The sequence below is a fragment of the Oncorhynchus mykiss genome, chromosome 6, assembly GCF_057628025.1.
Source record: "Oncorhynchus mykiss isolate SJ-2025 chromosome 6, ASM5762802v1, whole genome shotgun sequence".
Classification (NCBI taxonomy): Eukaryota; Metazoa; Chordata; class Actinopteri; order Salmoniformes; family Salmonidae; genus Oncorhynchus; species Oncorhynchus mykiss.
The window spans coordinates 68060578-68082097 of NC_143027.1; the positions used below are offsets into that span (position 1 = coordinate 68060578).

At 44.6% G+C, this 21520-nt stretch overlaps 1 protein-coding gene across 1 annotated transcript in view; it reads right to left on the reverse strand.

Annotated features, from left to right (window-relative positions):
* The window catches only part of LOC110526418 (cingulin-like protein 1), a 31619-nt gene that overhangs the window by 4972 nt on the left and 5127 nt on the right, over positions 1-21520 (reverse strand). The window contains exons 3-14 of the mRNA XM_090238678.1: positions 21331-21425; positions 19244-19340; positions 18616-18717; positions 18177-18325; positions 17246-17384; positions 16729-16941; positions 5399-5605; positions 4530-4634; positions 3510-3662; positions 3210-3380; positions 1585-1746; positions 797-886 (exon numbers count right to left, since the gene is read on the reverse strand). Coding sequence (XP_090094804.1) covers positions 797-886; positions 1585-1746; positions 3210-3380; positions 3510-3662; positions 4530-4634; positions 5399-5605; positions 16729-16941; positions 17246-17384; positions 18177-18325; positions 18616-18717; positions 19244-19340; positions 21331-21425 — 1683 coding nt within the window. The remainder of the gene's footprint in view (positions 1-796; positions 887-1584; positions 1747-3209; positions 3381-3509; positions 3663-4529; positions 4635-5398; positions 5606-16728; positions 16942-17245; positions 17385-18176; positions 18326-18615; positions 18718-19243; positions 19341-21330; positions 21426-21520) is intronic.

Below are 21520 nucleotides of genomic sequence, written 5' to 3' on the forward strand. Positions count from 1 at the left end.
TCTGAGTTAGCAACCCTTTCTGACAACAACCCTTTCTTCAGGGAGCATGTACTCTTATCTCAATCTGAGTTTATAATGGCCACATCAGCAGGTTTATCAGAGGGGAAGGAAAGCTGCAGTGTTGAGGTCTGACTCCCTCAGGATGTGAGAACTATGATCAGCCACAATAAATGGATTTGTCCCTGGATTTGTCCCTTAGTCACAGCTAAGTGAACTCCATAGCCATAAACTCGATACATTTGGCAGTGTGCATATTTTGGCTGAGGTGGTGCATTAAAAGGGGTCTTTTGTGACTGATGCATGAAAATTGGATTGGCGCTTTTACACCGAGCAGGCAGCCTGCCAAACTGAACGATTATGCAAGATCCTCTTACATGGCAATAATCACTCTGCTCTCTCTAGAACACAAATTAACTGGGATAGTGGGATTTTTGGGTGGCTGTTCCATACGGGGGGGCACACACACACACGCAATGAAGAATGGCTCGGTGTGTAGGTCTGTGTGTGGGGGTATTTGAGCTTTCAATGGCGGCAGGGGATGGCAGACAAGCACAAAGAACTGATACGGGGTGTTAGATGTCACATTATGCCAAGCTGCTCTGGAATGACTGTACTTGAAATGCTTTCTGTCTTTTGCAGATGATAATGAAGTTAATAGAGTTTAGGAGTGTGACTCCCGGTCACAGGAGAGTCAAGAGACAAATTGGTGAATGACCTTGGTGAACCACGGTTAATAAATGTTAGAATGCCCCACTGACTGGAGGTCAGTTCGAGTGGTCAGTGGTAATAGACTCACCTGTTCTCTTCCTCGGTCTATCCTGACAATCAGCAGGTCTCCACTTTGCTTTTCCTCATCCAGATCCAGCTCCAGCTGATTGATTCTGTCCTGCAGTACACAGCATCAACATTGACAATGGTAATAACAATGACATTATTATTTGACCTTGCTGTAAACATGGGGTTGCTTTTCTGAATGACAGCTTTAGATTTCCTTCTGCAGTGTTTTGCCATCACACCACAGTCAACAGCAGAGTACACATGACTTCTGTCTATAACAAACTCAGGTAAGAACCCAGCTAGCACATGTGTTTCCTTGGAAGTTGTGGGATTGTATGTTTTTGGTAAAACGAATTCTGAGAACAGAAGTAAAAATGTTGCCTGTTCTGGGAACGTGCATTTTTTTGGTTGCAGGGAGTTCCTGAGAATGTTTTACTCTGGTTCCTTGAATGCTTTCCTAGGAGGTTTTATTAACGGTCTGAGAATGTTTTACTCTGGTTCCTTGAAAGTTGTGGGAAGGTTGTATGCAAAATAACCATAGGACAACCCTGCTCTCACCAAGCTCTGAGAAACATGGTTCTCAGAACATTATGTGCTGGCTGGGAACTGTTTCTTCCTCAGGACTGGAGTACAAACAGAGACGAAATGGAAGGACTAGCATAGACTGAAGACTGAAGACAAGATAACCAATTAATACAGCACAAAAAGGCTGACACTTTAAATGGCAGAAGAAAGTCTCCATGAACACATGTATAAAGTATATAATTTAGAGACAAAGTGAAATTAAACTGAGATATTCCTCCATACCTCCATGAGTTTGACCTGTCGGATTTTGTCCTCCTTGGAGTTGGTTTTGGTCTCTGCCTCCACCTCCAGGTGGTAGACTTTCTGCTCCAGGACCTTCTCCTTGAGGACCGCATCATCCCTTTCCCTCTTACACTGCCTCAGGTCTTCCTCCACATGGCTCAGCTGCAGGACACACACCACACATACTTTTAAAACAGAATGGGAATGAAGAACAGCTTTTGTGAATGGCTCCTACTCATTTAGCAGTACGCCACAGCGAACAAATAAACCACACATGTCATACTGTTACAGTAACATCCATACCTGTCATGTCTGCTTTAGCAATGCAATTTCAGCAGTGGCCACAATCTGTTCCTTTAACAATAGTGACTTAAGAGAAACTTTCGCAAACACTAGCCTGGTGAGTGGAGAAGATGAAAGAAGAAAATACATTTGTCTTTAGCAGGTCTTAATAGGCATGCTTATAAGATATATGTGGGGGTTGGGACAGACTGGAGATCTGAAGCAGATCAAACAGTGACCTCATCACCAGGCCTTAGAGGAGTGTATGGATCAGCGGGGAGGAGAGGCGGATGTGTGGTCTGTCATTCCAGCTCTCACAACTAAGACACGACATCCCCCTCTTCCTGTAGACCAGCTGGACAAAGATACATCAGCATATCCCATCTGTGCATATACATTACACTGGGTAGACTACAACACAAAGATGAACCCGTAGCAGCAAGGCATCTCTCTTCTGTAAAACTGACACATTTCCATGGAAAAAGTGAACACAATTCCAATGGAGTTTGGACTGTGTTGGACTGAGTCTGGCCACCTGTCTTTAACCTGCTGTAGGAAATAGGTTTTCTTTAATGACATTCTGCAGGGGTTAGTAACTCAGACACACAATGAGGGAGGACATTATTAGATCAAATAAGCAATGCTTATCCCATATTCAACAAAAACATTCCAATGTGTTTAGTAGGTCAAACCACACCCAATGAGCAGTGGCCCTGGGTTATAACAACGTTATGTGGGGCAGACCACAGCTACTAAGGGGTTAGAGCTAGATTGTGAAAATGAACCATAGTAATTATAAAAACATTAGCTGGAGAATTCCTCAATTGAGGAAAAATGCCATGAAGAACTTTACAGAGGCTCACTCCAAATTCCATAAGCCTACCTAGCTACAACTCCCTTAATGTATGAGAACAATGGATGTGATGTAAGTGTCACAGCTAATACTTTCATATTTTGTTCAATTAAAAGAGGTTCATAAATACATCCTATTGTCTGAAGTTCTAGATCGCTGAAACATTCTGATGCTTCACCCATAGAAAAACAATGATTTAGATTTCTCTTCCCACCCTGCAGAGCTCCAACTCCTCATGCTAAACCACAGATATCTATGAAAAGATACATTATCTAACCTATTTAACCCTGTAATACCACCAGGCCACCAGGCATCTCTACAGCTGTGACCTTCCGGTCCAGTTCAGGGCAAAAGGGAAGTATAAGAGGGGAGAGGACACACATTCCAAAGCCATGACCTCACTGTACAAACCCTGAGTTGGGGTTTACAACACACTGAGTCAGGACAATGGGTCATCCTCCATTGTCATGGGGAGCACTGGCCAACCCACCTCCTCCTGTAGGGACTTAGCAGCCAGACGGGACTTGTCCAGCTCCACACCCCGTTCCCTCAGCTGTCTCTGAAGCTCAGCCATCTCCCGACGGTTCTTCTCCTTGTACACATTTATCTGCTCCTGCAGCTCCTGGGTGGACGACTGAGAGGCCTCCACGATCTCACTCATCTACAGGGAGAAGGTAGAGTTAGCCTTGCTAACAAACAGACACGCATGCACACACTGACACATGCCTGTGGTGTGATATTTGATTGACTAAAGCAAGGATGTCCGAAGGCCTTTAGTTGGTCCACTCACCTCCCTCTGTAGTTTCTCCACTGTGCGGTCCAGCAGACTCCTCTCGTCCTCTATCTCATTCTTAGTGTTCTTGAACTGTTCTTTTTGACTCCTCTCCTCCTTCAGCCTCTCCTCCAGCTCTCTGTGGTCATGGTTCAGCTTGGTCAAGTTCCTCTGTAACAGAAAGAGTTTAGAAAGATGGGTCAAAATGGTAAGGAGGACTAGCACTTCTGCTTTATTATTCTCACCAGTAAATTATCCCGAGCTTGTAGTCAAAGCCTGGTCAATCTTAACTGTACATCCTCTAACCATGTGGTCAAAGCCTGGTCCATCTTACCTGTACATCCTCTAACCGTGTGGTCAAAGCCTGGTCAATCTAACCTGTACATCCTCTAACCGTGTGGTCAAAGCCTGGTCAATCTTACCTGTACATCCTCTAACCGTGTGGTCAAAGCCTGGTCAATCTAACCTGTACATCCTCTAACCATATGGTCAAAGCCTGGTCAATCTAACCTGTACATCCTCTAACCATGTGGTCAAAGCCTGGTCAATCTTACCTGTACATCCTCTAACCATGTGGTCAGAGCCTGGTCAATCTTACCTGTATATCCTCTAACCGTGTGGTCAAAGCCTGGTCAATCTTACCTGTACATCCTCTAACCATGTGGTCAAAGCCTGGTCAATCTTACCTGTATATCCTCTAACCATGTGGTCAAAGCCTGGTCAATCTTACCTGTACATCCTCTAACCATGTGGTCAAAGCCTGGTCAATCTTACCTGTACATCCTCTAACCATGTGGTCAAAGCCTGGTCAATCTTACCTGTACATCCTCTAACCGTGTGGTCAAAGCCTGGTCAATCTAACCTGTACATCCTCTAACCATGTGGTCAAAGCCTGGTCAATCTTACCTGTACATCCTCTAACCATATGGTCAAAGCCTGGTCAATCTTACCTGTACATCCTCTAACCGTGTGGTCAAAGCCTGGTCAATCTTACCTGTACATCCTCTAACCGTGTGGTCAAAGCCTGGTCAATCTTACCTGTACATCCTCTAACCGCGTGGTCAGAGCACGGTTGGCACGTGACATCTCCTCCTCCTGCTCCTTGATTTCTTCCAAAGACTCTTCTAGCTGCCTCTTCTCTCTCTGTGAGCTCACACATACACATATGCACACACCAGCATTAGACAATAGGTAACAGATCTGATCTTCAATGTGAAAAGTTTTATTACTGTCAATCTGATTGACACTCCTGTGCAGTTTACAGTGGCTCTCCTTTATATAACTAGCAGCTCATGTTACACCCGAGGATCTGTCTTTTTCAGCCATCTATTTCCTGTGTTAGAGGAACGCAAAATCCACTTGTAACTTAAATCTTGCTGGATTGATTGCTTTCATTTGACTCTTTCATACTTTGCTTGTGCCTATTTGTTTTATTGGTTAACGTTACGACCACAGAAATGTTTGTAATGACCTGTCAAACACACTCCGGTAATGCCTGAAATGGGCTGAATGGAATACATTATCTTTCCGTTGCAACTATAAGAACACTAAAGCTAAGAAAGAAATAATTTAATACAGTTGAAATGTTAACAAATTACATGCACTGGAATGAAAGCCACTTCTGAAAATGAACACTTTAGATTATAGTGATATTATGTCTGATCTCGCAAACAATGTAAAGTATGTTTAGATAGGTGTAATCTAGAGCCATGCGTGTTTATTTTTAATCCAAGGGTATAGGGTAGACAGAGCAAGTGTTTTGCAATACATTTTATACCTGCATTCCCACCAAAATCTCTGAACTCCATTCATTATTTGTCCATGCCAGTAAATGTTTTATGCACTATAATTCAGTCAACATCTGATTGATTATACAAATTCTAAGTTTGGGTTTCTCTATTCCTCACCTCAAGCCGGCCGACTCTGTCCCCCAGCTTGCTCTCCTGTAGCTTGGCATCATCGATGATGCGGTTGAGTTTGGCCACTTCGTTCTCCAGCTCCTGTGCCCGCTTTCTCAGCTTCTCGGCCTCCTGGCTAAGACGTCCCGCCTGGCCCTCCATTGCTCCCTTGGCTGCCTCCACTTCAGCCTTCTCCTTGCTCACTGCAGCACTGCTCTGGAGAGCAGACAGACAGTGCAAAGTAAATACAGGGTCGAAAGATGCAACGTTGCACAGAAAAGGACGCAATACTGGCTTGACAACTGGTTAAAAACAAAAGTCTACGGTCTTATTTACAAGGCAACTCAAAATCCTTCACAACTCCTCTGCAAAGAGACTCCCAAAACAATTCCTTCATAACAAGCTCAAGGGGATTTAAGAGGTGGATGCATGACAATAAATCTAAGCCTCTATTCACTTCCCATTGAACTGATGTAGCTTGGCCCACACAAAGACAGCATGTCACCCGCAAAAGGCTGGGGCGATTGAGGTGAATGGTCCAGTCCAGTAAATCTGTCCCCAGAGCGTGACCAACACCAATGTCTCAATGGCTTTACCTGCCAGAGTTGTACAGTTGTGGGGCTGCTGCTTAAGCCTCATGGCTCTCGCTTGTTCACCGCTTGTCACTAAACAGGATCAAATTCCATAATTAGATGACCCACTGTTGGTGGCAGCCTGTCTTTGTATGAATTTGGCTGCTGGATCAGGACAGTGTGAAAGGAGGTCCCTGTGTGCTTTGCCTCTGCCCAGTTTTATCAATGGAGAGCCTGCCCTGGTTAGCCTCTCTGGGTTGCTGCTGTCCTAAGGGAGAGCAGTCAATGCACTCTGGGAAACCTGAATTCTGTCTTCTTGTAACCTCTTAGCTGACAACAACACACAGCACTCTATCTAGGCCCGCATTAAGTTTTGCATAGAAAAACAGATAGCAGGTTTTGCTGTGATGACGCTGTCAGAAAGGGATTTACTTTATATCCTGAAAGTGACAGTTTATGAAGATATTGTAGCAGCCAGGCTCCCACATATTTGTTCAGAAACGAGAATATCTGGAAATGAGGCAATGCTTGACAGAATGCCAGACAACAGGTTTGACAGTTTCTTGTTCTGTTTACTACAGTGAGAAATGCCCGTGCTGCACGCCTCCACAGAAACAACCAGGAACTGACATCCATATAGAGTTCATTACTGATACAAAGGGCCAGAATTTTCCCTAACCAGGAAAAACTGGAAGCCCTAGATAAAAGTTATACCCAAGGCCCAGATTTTTTCATAGTCAGATCACGTGGCGCCTGGCCTTTCTCGTTACAGTACTGGGCCTATATTTAATTGACTAAATATGATTCTGTAAACACAGGTGATATTTAAGCAATAATGCACGAGGGCGTGTGGTATATGGCCAATATACCACGGCTAAGGGCTGTTCTTATGCATGATGCAATGCGGAGTGCCTGGATATAGCCCTTAGCCATGGTATATTGGCCATATATCACAAACGCCTGACGTGCCTTATTGCTATTATAAACTGGTTACCAACGTAATTAGAACAGTAAAAATACAAGTTGTCATACCCGTGGTATACAGCCAATCAGCATTCAGAGCTCGAACCACCCAGTTTATAATATAGGCTATCAGTTTTCTCCCCATTCTTGTTATACAGTATGCAGGCAGGGAGGGACTTAGCATGTTCATTATGAGGAAGAATGTCTGCTCCCAGGGGGATTAGAGGCAAACGGTGCAGATTAACACACTGTGGTTCAATTCCCCTTTGCCTCGCCTGGACAAGCAGGCAGGCACCTCTCACTGGACAGGTCCAAGAGAAGCCTGTGTACACACACACTGCACACACCTGATGCACGTACCAGTCACATACTCCACTCCCACTTGACGCACGCACACTGACACATCTGTTTCACACACACACACACACACACACACACACACACACACACACACACACACACACACACACAGTGCTCCAGGTGAGCACCAACGCTGACTCCCTCAGTGGAGAGTGAAAACCATTCACTAATGAAACAGCATGATAAATAGCAGACAGCTAATGACATGAAACTACTTCAATTACAAGACCTGTGATCATTAGTCATAGGTTTAGATACATATATCTTACTAAATGGGTGTCTTAAAAGGAATCTGACTTAGTGCTTGGGAATGTGTTTGAATCCCCTCATATGTCATTAGAACCACTGTACTATGGTCCCTTAGTGACTCATTATCTGTCCACAGAGCTGAAAGCGTCCAAAGTCCGACCACCTCGCCCCCTCACTCATCCCCTCACCACTGGGTGAAGTGGAGGACCCTCATTGGTCACTGAGGCTTGGTGTTCCAGTGTTTGAGCGGAGGGTGGTAGGCGAGGGGTTAAGGTCACCCAGTGGAGGGGAGAGCAGAGAAGACAGATCATTAACCATACCACCTCCAGGACCCACTGAGGCCTGTTGGGCCTGTTCCCCTCCCCGACACCCTTATCCCTGCCTGGGTCAGCTGGGGCACAGGAGGAGCCTGCAAGTACACAGACTCACTGATATGCAGCTGTCATGATGTTGGCCTGGAGGGTAGGTTTATGACAGTCATAAATACCTCTTGCCCCCTTTTTCCTCTCTCTACCCTACTGAGGTTACATTTGCAAAACCCTTGGTTAACATAGAGATTCTGGGAACATCATTAGGCGGGGGGAAATGAACTATATTCTGGTAATCCGAACAATTGAACATATGCGGTGGTACTTAATGAATATGATGTCAGTTTGGTTGTCATCTGAGACATTCTCATCAATGATAAGATGACAAACTCTACAGTGGAAAGTCTACACATCAGAGTTATCGGATTCACATGGAATTGTTGTTCAATTTAAATGTTTGAATATGAAATTATTTGTGACGGGATGAAATGTGATTTTAGCTTCTAAAATGTGAGATGTGGGTTTTCATAAGATAGGGCGGGCCACTGATTGAGCAGCCCTGTGAAGGGAAATGGGCTATAAAACTCTCCTCTCCCTTCCTATATAAGCCCTTGACGACAATAGAACTTCCTGTTCCGGGGATGTAGGACGACGGTCCTATGTCAGAATGGTTCAGATAATAACTACAGAACGAAGCCAACATCAGCGTGAGCTTTGGTTGCGAATGGTATGAACTTTGAACTCTTATTCACTACAGAAGTGATACCTCCTAGCCGTTGAGTTAGCAACCGCAGCTGCAACCGCAGGTTAGGAAGGAACAGACAGAGTATTCCGTCTACCACACAACAACATTACTACAACGTATCCAATTGACCACCAGAGACATTCTTCAAAGGACTCGGTTGGGCAACAAGGCCTTCTATCTACCACCAACCTATCGAAGCGCAGCTCAAAGTAAATATTTATTGCATTTTTCTTTTCCAAATGGGCGGTAATTTAGAATACATAAGATACTGTATTTACGATAGCACAGCTTCTTCCCTTTGTTCCTCAGTCTTCCCGCTCTTTCACTCAACCCAGCCCCTTTTCCTTTGTGTAACAAGCTGTCATATCTGTTCCGCCGCTAGGGACGTTTTCCTTTATGACGTAATTTGTAATCAAGTTATGATTTAATTATGTGTATGTGTAATTCTGTGTGATTAGTTAGGTATTTAGTAAATAAATGATTAAACCCAATTTTGTATTTACGAGTTTATTCGGAAGATAACAGCTCAAAAAATATTATTTTGTGGTGCCCGACTCTCTAGTTAATTACATTTACATGATTAGCTCAATCAGGTGATATTAATTGCGGAGAAATTATTTTATATAATAGCATGTCATATCACTTAATCCGGCATAGCCAAAGACACGACACAGGTGTCACTGGAATTACCTATAAACCAGACGAGGATATTCCCACACAAAAAAATATGTCAATAAAGGCAGTCTTATCTCTTTCAAAACATTAGGCATCTTTCACCGGTCTGGGACTTTACAGAATCCAAGGACAGCAGGGGGTAGAAGCTTGTGAAAAACATCACTGTTTTACAGGTCACTTAGCCTACTTAGCTGGAATATGTGAAGATTGTAGTATCATCTCTGTATTCAAAATGTAATCAACTGGGGCTGTGGGTAGAGGGCAGGTTGAGGGGGAGGTGAACATACAGAAAATGTAGAGTTGAGTTCTCAGTTTTTTCTCATACAAACATCCCCTCACCCCCTCTTTCACTGTCCCATTTCCCACCCTGGGTTCTTTGAGAGTCCAGTCTGGGCACTACCACTCAGAGGGTGAGGGGGAGAAAGACCCATGGGTGGTGGAAATTCACAGGGTGCCCTGGTGATCATTGTTCCTTGTGTTTGCCATTTTGTACTCACTCAGACTGTTACAAAGCCTCAAAATTAACAATTTGGGAGTTTGATTTCAAGGGCTGTCTTGTGCACTCTTAAACTGTTTGTCTATAGTCAGGCATTAACTACCATTGTGCGGCCAGTAAAAAGAGTGGCTCTAACAATGCAGTGAAGTATGCATCGCCCAGTGTGTGAGCTCAGATTCAAATCAATCAGCTTTTTCAGGGTGCTCTCGGGTCACTGGGAACATACACAAACCCCTGCTGAATCTGCTTTGGAGCCCAGGGAACAAACAATGGAGTTTGCTGATATTCTTGCACCAATTACGGTCCATAAGAAACCTGCCAGGGTAATCCCACACCCAGCAGGGCCCCCTTCTAATCACATTTATAGGCACATAAATATAACTTTTTTTAAATGACAAGGCAGTTAATCCACTCTAAATCCACAATGCATCAAAAAAGTATAATCTGACTAACTGAATCAAAATGTTTATTTTTAAACAAATCCTGAAAATAAAGATAGTGGTGTACTCATGCCCTTGTCAGTGAGTAGCATACCCTCTGATTGGTTGTCACGGACAAACTGGTGTCATCTATACTACAGCGATTAATGTAAAAGTCCTGGCACACCCCTAAACACATTTTATGTGTTTACTATCACATGCATTTACAACAGTGAACACAACCTTTTATATGAGTGCACTGTTGTGGGCATGAAGCATTCACACGGTTTTAGAAATAATACCTATTTCAGACAGTAACACTCACAGTGTAAGATTGCAAAAAAAATAAAAAAATAAGTAACTATAGTAGAGCACAGTGTTCTGCTCCCTCTGCTCTACCATGGCCTTGGGAAAGGTACAAAGCAACACTTCTTTGATTGAGCTGACACATTGTCAAGTTGCTATAATGTCCCAGCAGCATCCCTGACAAAAAGGCTTTAGTTAGGAGCTGAGGGGCAGAGTGTTCCCCCTAACTAACCCAGGACATAGGCCAGGATGCAGAGAAACACAGGATATCCCTCTACCCCAGCTACAACAACACACTGATGGTGACATCGTTCAAACAGACACATACTGGCCACAATCACAAGTGAATAAAATCAACATCACATAATTCATAATTGTTTACTTCAGACTACCTTAGTTAGAGGGTACTGTGAGCCAAGGTTGATGCAGCCTCATAGCATTATGGTCCTGTTTTCAAATGACTTCCATCCATGTGCTCTCCCCAATGGAATGTAAACATGGGATAAGAGGGGAAGTCAAGATAGGCAATCGTGACTAAATAGAAGCATAAAGATGACCAAGGTCCTTCCAGGAACGGATCATATCCTGTGTGATATCAGGTTAACGGTATTCAACACCATGTATTCTGTCTTCAAGGAAGATAAATAGCACCACAGATCACTCAAGCTCTTCTCTGGCAATGAATAAGCCTTAGTTTGTTTCACCAGCAAGAAGGTATGCATTACAATAGCGTCGCTCTCCAACAAAAGGCACATAGACTACGGTCTGCCTAGTAAAGACTTTGTGATGGCTTGGGAGAAAAGCTTGCAGTGGAAATTAAAACTTGCTGCTTGAGGAGCACTGGCATCTCTCCAGTCACAATAAGATGCCAGCCATCAAATCTTGTCTTGTCCTTCGGGACATGAAAACAGAGACCTTTTTAAATGGCCAAATGATAGGATTTCAGGGATGTTTGGGTTTAATAGAGAATGAAATAGGCCAGTGCAGTGAGAAGGCAGTCACAGTAGAGCTTTGTGGGAAACTGGCCCTTTTGTGTCCAAAAAAATGGAACCAGAGAATTAACATTTACTGTCACAAACCTCCAAGCCTCCCCAGAATGTGGCATTATTATTGTGTAGCACATCGCCAGAAGGCCAGTGGCTTCAAAAGAAGGCCACTGGGAAGTGGGATGACACAATGTCAAAGTCCACACACACAGTACTCTATTATGATATTTTTTTTTACCCCCTTTTTTCTCCCCAATTTCATGGTATCCAATTGGTAGTTACAGTCTTGTCTCATCGCTGCAACTCCCGTACGGACTCGGGAGAGACGAAGGTCGAGAGCCATGCTTCCTCCGAAACACAACCCAACCTAGCCGCACTGCTTCTTGACACAACGCACATCCAACCCGGAAGCCAGCCGCACCACTGTGTCGGAGGAAACACCGTACACCTGGCAACCTGGTCAGCGTGCACTGTGCCCAGCCTGCCACAGGAGTTGCTAGTGCACGATGAGACAAGGATAACCCTGCCAGCCAAACCCTCCCTAACCCGGACAACGCTGGGCCAATTGTGCATCGCCCCATGGACCTCCCGGGCGCGGGCGGCTGCGACAGAGCCATGGCTCAAACCCAGAGTCTCTGGTGGCACAGCTAGCACTGCGATGCAGTGCCTTAGACCACTGCGCCACCCGGGAGGCCTCTATTATGATCTTAAATGGTTGATGTGAGGCCATCCAGAGTGATTTATAATATCAAAAGACCCTTCAGAAAGTCAATATGGTAGGACAAAACACTCACATTGAGCATAGTACTTATTTTCACTCTTGGACGAAAGCCAGACCTTGGGGAATCATGATGCCTCGTCGGGCTGGGGAAAAATCACAGTCAAATGACTGGGCTTTGAATGTCAGAGCTGAGGTCAGATCCTGATGGAGGGAGAGTGACCAGTGCCACTTGCAACCTGAGCAGACTACGCCACTGGACAGTAAGTCCATGTTAAATACTTTGACTGTACTTGCCAGTACTCCCTACTCTGTTGGATGTTTAAAAGCAATGTACCAACACAAAACGGCCTATTGAGTGGAGAAACCACATATTTCCTAAGTCTCGGTGTGAGTGAGTTAAATCCTTAGCTTTCTGCCCCTGGTCTTAAAGCTGCGGTACATCACAGTCTTGAGCACACTGACCCTCTCCTCCACACTCCTGGGGGTATTTGTTGGAATCCCAAAAGCCTTGCATGCATTTTGGCACAGTAGACTCCCTCCCCACCAGCTCAGCTCTGCCAGGCAGTGACGCGGCAGAGGAACAATAGGCCCGTGAATTCAGGCCACAGCCTCCTTTCACACAGGCACGACCCTCACATGGCAGGGGAACAACTTCTCTCACTACACACACACAAACAACCAGCTCTGTGCAAGGAGATGCAACCAAAATGGGTGTGCATCCAATGAGCCAGTAAAAAACTATTTCTGGGCAGAACATTACAGGCAGCAGCATATCACAGTTCATCTAAACAATTCTGAGAAGCCGTCCTAACTCCCAAGTCTTTTTGAAGACAAATTCTTCAAACAGGGAAGAACATGATAGCAAACAGATGGACACAAAAAGCGCTGAACTTTGGCTATGATACCCATTCCTCTCTTTTGCTGGTAGATTTCCAGAGAGATCCCTTCCCTCTATCAATCCCTATATTTCTCCCTCCCTCCCTCCCTTCCCAGTAAATCCTCACCTTCCAGCTGTGCCGGGAAGGGAACACAGCAGAGCGCTATCATCAACTGAGGAAACACACTGCCTCCTGTGGGACTCTTTACCTTCAAACAGCCCTGAGGAGGTGCTCACCAGGCCACATGGCTTCAATGATTACACACAAAAACAAGTGAGTCACAGAGAAAATAAAGACAGGCAGGGATCACTCAAGTGGAGGGCTATAAGCTGGGGGATGGGGCTGCCAGTGTGTCAGGGGATGTATGGGATAGGGCTATAAGGGCTGAGGCTTTTGACTGGGGCTAATTCATTTAGGAATGAAAATACAACAGGGACTGTATGGGTAGGGTGGAGGGGATCAAGGCTGAGGGATGAGAGTGGGCTGGAGCTGGGAATGGGGTTGAGCCTGGAAATGGAACTAGGGGCTAGGGCTGGTACTAAAGGGTGGGGTTGGGACTACTACAGGTTGGGGCTGTCTGGGGTCTGGGGTTGTGGCCCTCTGAGAGTGTTGAGAATCAGGAATGTCCCTGAGAGGGGGTATAACAGCAGCCCCCTGAAGAGGCATGGTCACGTCGCACCCCTCCCGACCCCACCCACTGGTCAGAGCTGGAGCATTGTAACAGAATATGCAGGAGGGAGGGGGTGTGCTGGGTGCACACTCTCTAACCAGCCAGGAACATTCTCTGACACACCCTTCTCTCTGCTCACTGCACCTTATCAGTTCACATTTTTCACATTCCCTCAAGTCTCACTGTTGTGAAAAACCTGATTTACACAGAACTGATCTGCAATAAGTAACTTATAGTATGTAGACTACAGTCTGATTATAGATTCTCTATGAATATTGTTGTTTGACCTCTATAGTTTCTACCTCTATAGATTAACATCTAAAGAATGGCCCATGCTACAACTCAATAAAAATACAATTGAACCTAAAATGCAATGACACAAAACAAACACACATATTTTCAGGGAAGTGTCCACTCCATAACTCCTCTGACCCACTTTATTCAGCATATCCCAACCATATCCCAAACCCCTGCTGCTATTATTGTGTGAAACAAACTCATCATTCATCTACTGAGGTCCACAATTATCCCTGCCCTTTCAATGGATGAACAGATAGAGAGGAGGAACAGTGAGGAACACTGCACAACTCATGAACTACAGCTCATTAGATTAGTGACGGCTTGCCACTGCAATTAACGGGCAACGGGAACGATTTAGCGCTCCAGGTTCCAGCATTATTCTCTGCATGGGGCAGCCCTATCAATGCACATTTCATGGCCGAAGGAGAAAGGAGCAGCGTTTCGATGGGAGACAGGACAGATGAATGGTTGACCTCGCACACTTTATACTAAGCAATTCAGCAGGCTGTGAGGTCGCTCACTCACACATGCAGAAATTATCATTACTTTCAATTCTGCCAATGCCTGGTGGATAAAAGTACAGTAGGCTGTAACCACTATAAATAGTTTTTTTGTGTGACAACCTAACAATGGATTGGTATTTTAAGGGAAAGGCCCAAATTACTGAAGATAAACTGATAGCAGCCAAACTGTCTGAATACTGAGTAACAAGGTCATAATCTTGAATCTCACAATCTTGTATATAAAGCATTGGTGGCGAATTCTTGATGACAAAATCTTCCCCAGAAATGGAAGTAATTATTTTCAAGCAAGAAAATTATCTCAGAAGGGGCTGGCTGCTGTGTAGACCCCCACCACAGCAGGAGGAAGCTCGGGACAAGGAGAGGGCTTCCAGGCCCTGACACAAACAGGAAGCATGTGAGCCAGGCAACACCTAGTCAACACAATGCTCCTCTAGCCTTGTCAGTGTGGTCCTCTTGTCTCTCTCCTCCATTAGCCCTATGTATGCTCTTACCTCACTGTCCTCTCTACCACTTCCCTACCCTGTCTTCTCTTTACTAGTCCATTTGCCTCTCCCAAGTCTTTTAAAGGCTTTGTTTGGTCCTATTTTTCTTCCTGTTGAGCCACCCAGTAAAACGTGTTTACAGCAAAACAACACCTCAACATCATTAAATACTTCCTAAAGCTTTTTAATGACACTATATGTCATCTAGGGTAAACAGAGTCCAATAAGTTCCCATGAAAAGTGATGACAAGCTGGTTTAACTGTCAGATAGCTGAGTCTTTTTATCTTGGTTGGTTCAGCTGAACTACAGAAAAGGGAGTGTTTTTGCCCAGCACTGTTTAACAGTTTTTAGACTTGTTTTTCAGCCTTCAGCTGGGGTTGTTATTAAAGTCTGTGCAGTGAAATGCAGTTAGGCAAGTGCAAGAAGAGAGAGGAGTAGAGCAGTTCATGTATAGAACTATGACATTCTCTAACACTGGCACCATGCAGTCAATGATTCACTAACTCCTAGAGGACTTTCCAGAAATTCATTCAAGTATGCATACTGTATGTAACATTTTAATCTCAATAAACACAAAGGCCTGATTTCCTTATAATAACACATAATGAGGGTTTCATTCCCTCAGTAAATAAACAATGGAATACTAAAGTTATACAAATTCAATGGCCTTTGGATAGCAATCATTATTTACTTGTTCCAAACAAATGAAATACCTTAACAACTGGTAGACAATGATTGGCGTAATCTTATTTCTCCATTTCCAATACACAGTAGTCATAACAAAAACAACTTAAAGAGTTTTTGTTCGAGGTAAAACGGTCGTATTGTGTTAGTTACTAAAATTGAGCTTAATTTTGAGGCACAACTTTGAAGCTGGTTGAAAGTTCCTGGTAATTCACTTCAAAGCTATCGAATATCTACTGATGCCGAACATATGGCAACAAATACAATCCCAAACAAACCTTCTAAACAAACACTTTGGGTTTGCCCAAATCTCCCATTAACATCAATACACCCAGCAAACAGATGACGTCCTGAGGACATTTGGCGACGTGCCCATTAAATCCCGAAAGGGTTTCGACACAACGTAATCCCACTGACGGTCTAAGAATGTTACACCTGCTACAGGTGAAATCAGTTACTGATATAGACATGGTGGCGTAGCAGGAAGATTGGAATTCCATGAACTAAGATGTTGTGAGTTCAAATCCCAGGTGAGGACATGTTAAGCAATAATTACTGTATGAATAAACATACACAAGGTAATCATGCATGTCAAATATGTAACACTGTATGTTAAAAGCTCTGTTTGTGGTGTGGGTGTCCCAAGCATTGCCAAAAGATAAAGACACGCACCCCCTAAAAAAAGTATTTAAAAAAAAGACAAAGCGTTGTTACTGGATAAGTGGTCAACCAATCAGGGCCTTGATGGGCTTGGCAACAGTAACAAGGGGTGATGTGTAATTTAAGTAGGGTGCGTGTGCCCTGGGTAAAATGTTTTTTTTGGGGTGAGGGAGAATGTTTCTTTGCGACCAAGGCACCATGACACAACATCCCAAGAACGACCTAAAACCTCCTCAGGGACGTCACCGAGACCAACTGGGAACTAGACAAAACCTCCAGGGGACCATGACACAACGTTCTGACAACCTTAGGCCATGGGTGGCTGGGGAACATCCGTTACCTGTTTGGCCTTCTCCACAGACGTCTGCAGCTTGCGGATCTCCTTCTCATACTGCTCCCTCAGTTTATCCACCTCCTGGTCGTGTGTGGCCACCTCTGCCTTCAATGCTCCCTTCAGGGCAGTCAGCTCCCTCTCCCTCCTCCTCAGCACCTCCTCCTGCTCCTCCTTGGCCAGCAGCACCTCCTGTAAGTCCAGCTTCATTTGCATCAGGTCCTACACAGCAGGAGAGGAGGAAGTGGTGACAGTGTCTCGCTAAAATCTCACCCTGAGATGAACTGCTACCTCAACAGGTGACGTGCACAGAAATCTCCAGCACTGCCATTATTGCCTGAGAAATTCTGCTTCAGCAAATGTGCCAGGAAGAATAACATGTTTACACATTACCAACACTGGCAGTAAAATGGTATTGACATGGTGGTTATTATGGGACCGCAAAGCCTTTTCCATGCAAGCCACTAAGCTCCTATATGGCAACGCTCTCTCCTCTGAGAGCTGTGGGACCTGGCCTGTGTATTACCTCCATCATGGCATCCTTCTCTCTGTCGGCCACCACCGTCTTGGCGCCATCCAGCTCATCGTGCATCTCTGACAGCTGGTCCTGCAGGTCCCTGATCTCCGTCTGGTACTGCTCCCTCTCCATCTTCACCTGGAACAGCCTGCCAGACACAGAGCAGCATACAGTCACAACACACACACCATCACCTGAATACCTGCACCTTGCTTCACACAATGGAACGATACCACCTGCGCTCTGTCAGAAATGTCTGTTCTCCAGGCTAACAGGGGCTATGATGAGCACCCGGGCACACATCACAGTCACACCACCTGCCCACTCCAACTGTAAGGGGTGCGTAACTGGTGGCAGAGAAGTCAGACGCAGGAGAGCAGAACTGGGTAATAACCGGAGCAGTTTAAAATACAAAACCACCAGCATCCAGAAATACAACGTATGGGTACAAAACCCGTCGCGCACCAGACAACAATGTGCACAAGCACTTACAACAAACAATTCCACACAAAGACATGGGGGGGAACAGAGGGTTAAATAGTCCAACATCAACAGACATTTAAACCATGATGATATACACTCCTCACTTTGCGGGGCTTTGGTGGGACTCTGCAGTGTACATTAACACAAAATGTCAGAGGGGAAGGAGAACTATAGGAGGCCATTATGTTCAGACAAAGACAGAAACTCTAATGGGCGAAAAGAGACTGCAAACCCAAGGAACACATTAGAACATATAATCCCCCTGTGACAACAGAAAACAAACTACAACTTTCTCCTCCACAAAAGTAATAAAACGTATAGATAAAACAACTTTCTCCCAATAAGAGTTGTAAATCTGAGGATTATCCCCATTGTGCTGGTTTCTTAACCCGGGCCTTGTCGACCTGTCACTCCTTGCCTCACAGTGTATGCTCTGGTCTGGTGGTCAGTCACTTACTCCTCCAGTGTGGTGCGGAGCTCAGCCTCTGTTTTGGCCAGTTTGTCCCTCAGTCGGGAGCATTCCTCCTGGCTCCTCTCCAGCTCCGTCTGCAGGACCTTCACCCCCGCTCCGGCCTTTTCTTGGGCCTCAGTCAGACCCATCTGCTTCTTTAACACGCAAGGACACACACACACTTTAATCAAACACCATTCCTCTCACCACACCAAATAAATATGAATGGCGTTCATAGTATAGTATCTGAATTACAGTTTTGACAACGAACTATCTAACCAATAAACTCAGTGGCTGTGATGTCTACTGGTCTGCTTAAGTTAGCTATTAGCACCAATGGGATTATTGTGTCTTAAGAGGCAGGAGCTAGGGATTCTCATGTCCTGCACAGACATCCAAGATAGCAGCTAGAGTCAACATGTATGACATGGCATCATAGTATTACCTTGGTTTGCTCCTCCAGCTGCTTTTTCAGTTCAACAACATCCTTCTCCAGTGCCACCCTCTGTTCCTGTAGGGCTTTGGCTTGGGTAGCTATGTCAGGAGACTGGGAGGGGCAACAGAGACAGGAGTTAAATTTGACTCCATTTCCCTTTTCAAAATAACACAATATATTTGCATGATAGCATTTTCGTACAATACAAAAACATGTCGGTTGCTTTGGTTCATGGCAGATCTCAATGAACAAAAGGAAGGGTGGTGACTAGTTTCTCTCCATACTGCACTGGTTTACACATGGCAGTTAATGGAGGCTGGTGGGAGGAGCTATTGGAGGAATGACTCATTGTAATGGCTGGAATGGAATGTATGGAACGGAGTAAAGCATGTGTGTGATACCGTTCCGTTTCCATTCCAGCCATTACAATGAGCCCGTCCTCCTATAGCTCCTCCCATCAACCTCCACTGTTGGAGGTGGTAACCACAGTGGCTGTTGTAAATGCTAGGTCAACACAGCCTTGTGGCTTGTATGCTGCTCACTAAGCGAAAGCTTCTGGCCTAAGGCTAAGATAAGAGGCTCACAGATTTAGCTGTTTGTTGAGTTTAATTACAACAACTCCACAACAATGCCTCACTTTGTTGTCGCTCCCCGCCGCCCGTGACTTTAATGTCTGGATCTTCTCAAACACCAGGTTGACCTTCCTCTTGGTGGTGTCCTCGTTATCAGTGCTCCTGCGGACACACACGCGCGCACACACACAGTCAGAACACAGGTGCACTCCCACACTCGACTGATCTGAGGGTAAAGAGGGGTCTCTGTGTGTGGTAGGTGGATCAGATCAGGGTCTAATCCCAGACTGTTCTGGTTCCTGCTCTGCCGGGGGCCAACTGCTTTGATGTGTCACCTCGCGACCCGCTCAACCTCATTACAGCTATCCATTAGGAGGCACATTCAGGAGAATGTGTCTCCCTCCATCCCTGGCCCTGCTATACAACCGGGCTGTATGCAGGGTGCACCCTCTCTCTTCCTATATTGGGACAGAAAATGAACAGAACATCGGGTTGCCACAACCCGGGGAAGGTTCTATGGTTCCATTCAATTCCACTACCTGACAGGGGAGTTCTAGCCCCCCTCCTTCATTAAAGTTTAATAACTTCAGCGAGTGAATGTTTGTCCTTTCTTTGATGACTCAGCACACCACTTCCATCTGTGTTCCTTTCCATTGACTTCTGACCCCTGACCTGTGACCTGACACACCCAAAGCAGTTTCCTGAACTGGAGCACACATGGAATGTAGACACTTAGGAACTAAGGCACTTTAGAAGTTGACGATTTAAATTGCAAATCTTCTAAAACTATGGACACAAATGTACAGTCCAACCATGACACAATGCTCTGTGAGAGACACAGAACTTGACCTGGATTGGATAGGAACTCCAAGATCCAGCTTTACTGGTGCTGTGATTGACATGTTATCCTATTGGATATATGCACTGGACTTTCAGACTTGGCTTCTTGACGAACATACTTGGTTTAAGCTTTGTAACCCCCCCAAAGCCTTTTAACCTAGTCTAGCTATAAAACGTTCAGAGAGTGAAACCAGCTACGCTATAGTAAGCTTCAGCTGGTGTAGCTTGGTACTGAACAACAACAAAACTGTCTAGCGCCTCATCGTACTATTTAACAATATAAACCATCATGTATCATGATTACCCTTACCAGTTCATCTATCTTAAACCAGGAAGTACACCATAGAGACACTAATCTGAGATGCTTCCCACCGATAACTCCTCCATTTCCCCTTACTGTAAGTGATGGGATTTATAGCTTGGGGTGAACGGTGAACATCAAGAATCAGGTGATGAGCAGAGCAGGGTTGATACCTTACATTCCTCAGTAGAGAGGGAGAGAGAGAGACAGGGAGAAAGAGAAATGGGAAGAGGAACGAACACCACTAAGCAGCTGCATCGACCACAGCTTAGATTTGGAGGTGGAGACTGAATGGGAGTATAAATTCCTTCCCTTTTATCACAAACAGTCAGACTCAGATCAAAAACATTTAAGTGCTCCCATGGGGCATTTTCCTTTTCAAATGATGCTTTCCTTAAAGATGCACTATGCAGAAATAGTTCCTACATTTCCTGTTTGCAAAATGTTTAATAGTTTGCTTAATTTCAGTTTATGTGGCAAAAGAAGCAAGTATACTGTATGGAATCATTGTACCATCTATACCACTGTGATTTCTTTTTACATGACCAAAAATATTGTAATTTCAGCTGTTTGAAGCTGGTGTACAAAACCAAAAGTAAAAAAGGCAAAAACAAAACTTAAGAATGGGAAGCATAGAAAAAGTGCACATAGAACAGATCTACCGTTTCATAGACTTTCTTTCAATGAGAATGACAGCGTTATAACACATATTTCTATGTGAATGTCTATGTGAATTTGGTGGGGTAGCCCAAAAAGTTACATATCGCAGCTTTAAGAGTGTAACTTGGCACATGTTATGTTTAGACTGTGCAGTTTACTGCCCGCTGCATAGTGAAAGTGATACTCATGGCGTCATAATGTTGCCTACTAGTCTATTAATGTATTAGCAATTCATACACAACATTATTCCATTAATACCCTTTGAATATAATAGACATTTCTGTAAAACTGGAAAATGTTCTGCGATAAAAAGTGAACCAGGAACATTACATCAGTGAGGTAAAAACTCACCCATCCTTGAGGTAATTAAACAAAATCTGTTTTGCCGTCTCTTCATGTGTTTGTTGTGAAAGCTCCTGCTGACCTTTCAAAAGATCAGGTGTCACCTGGATGCAAGAGGAAAGAAACAGAGAGCCATCAGAGTTCTGACAGATACTTTCACATGCAGCTACGTAGTAATAGAGAATGATTAGTTAAACAA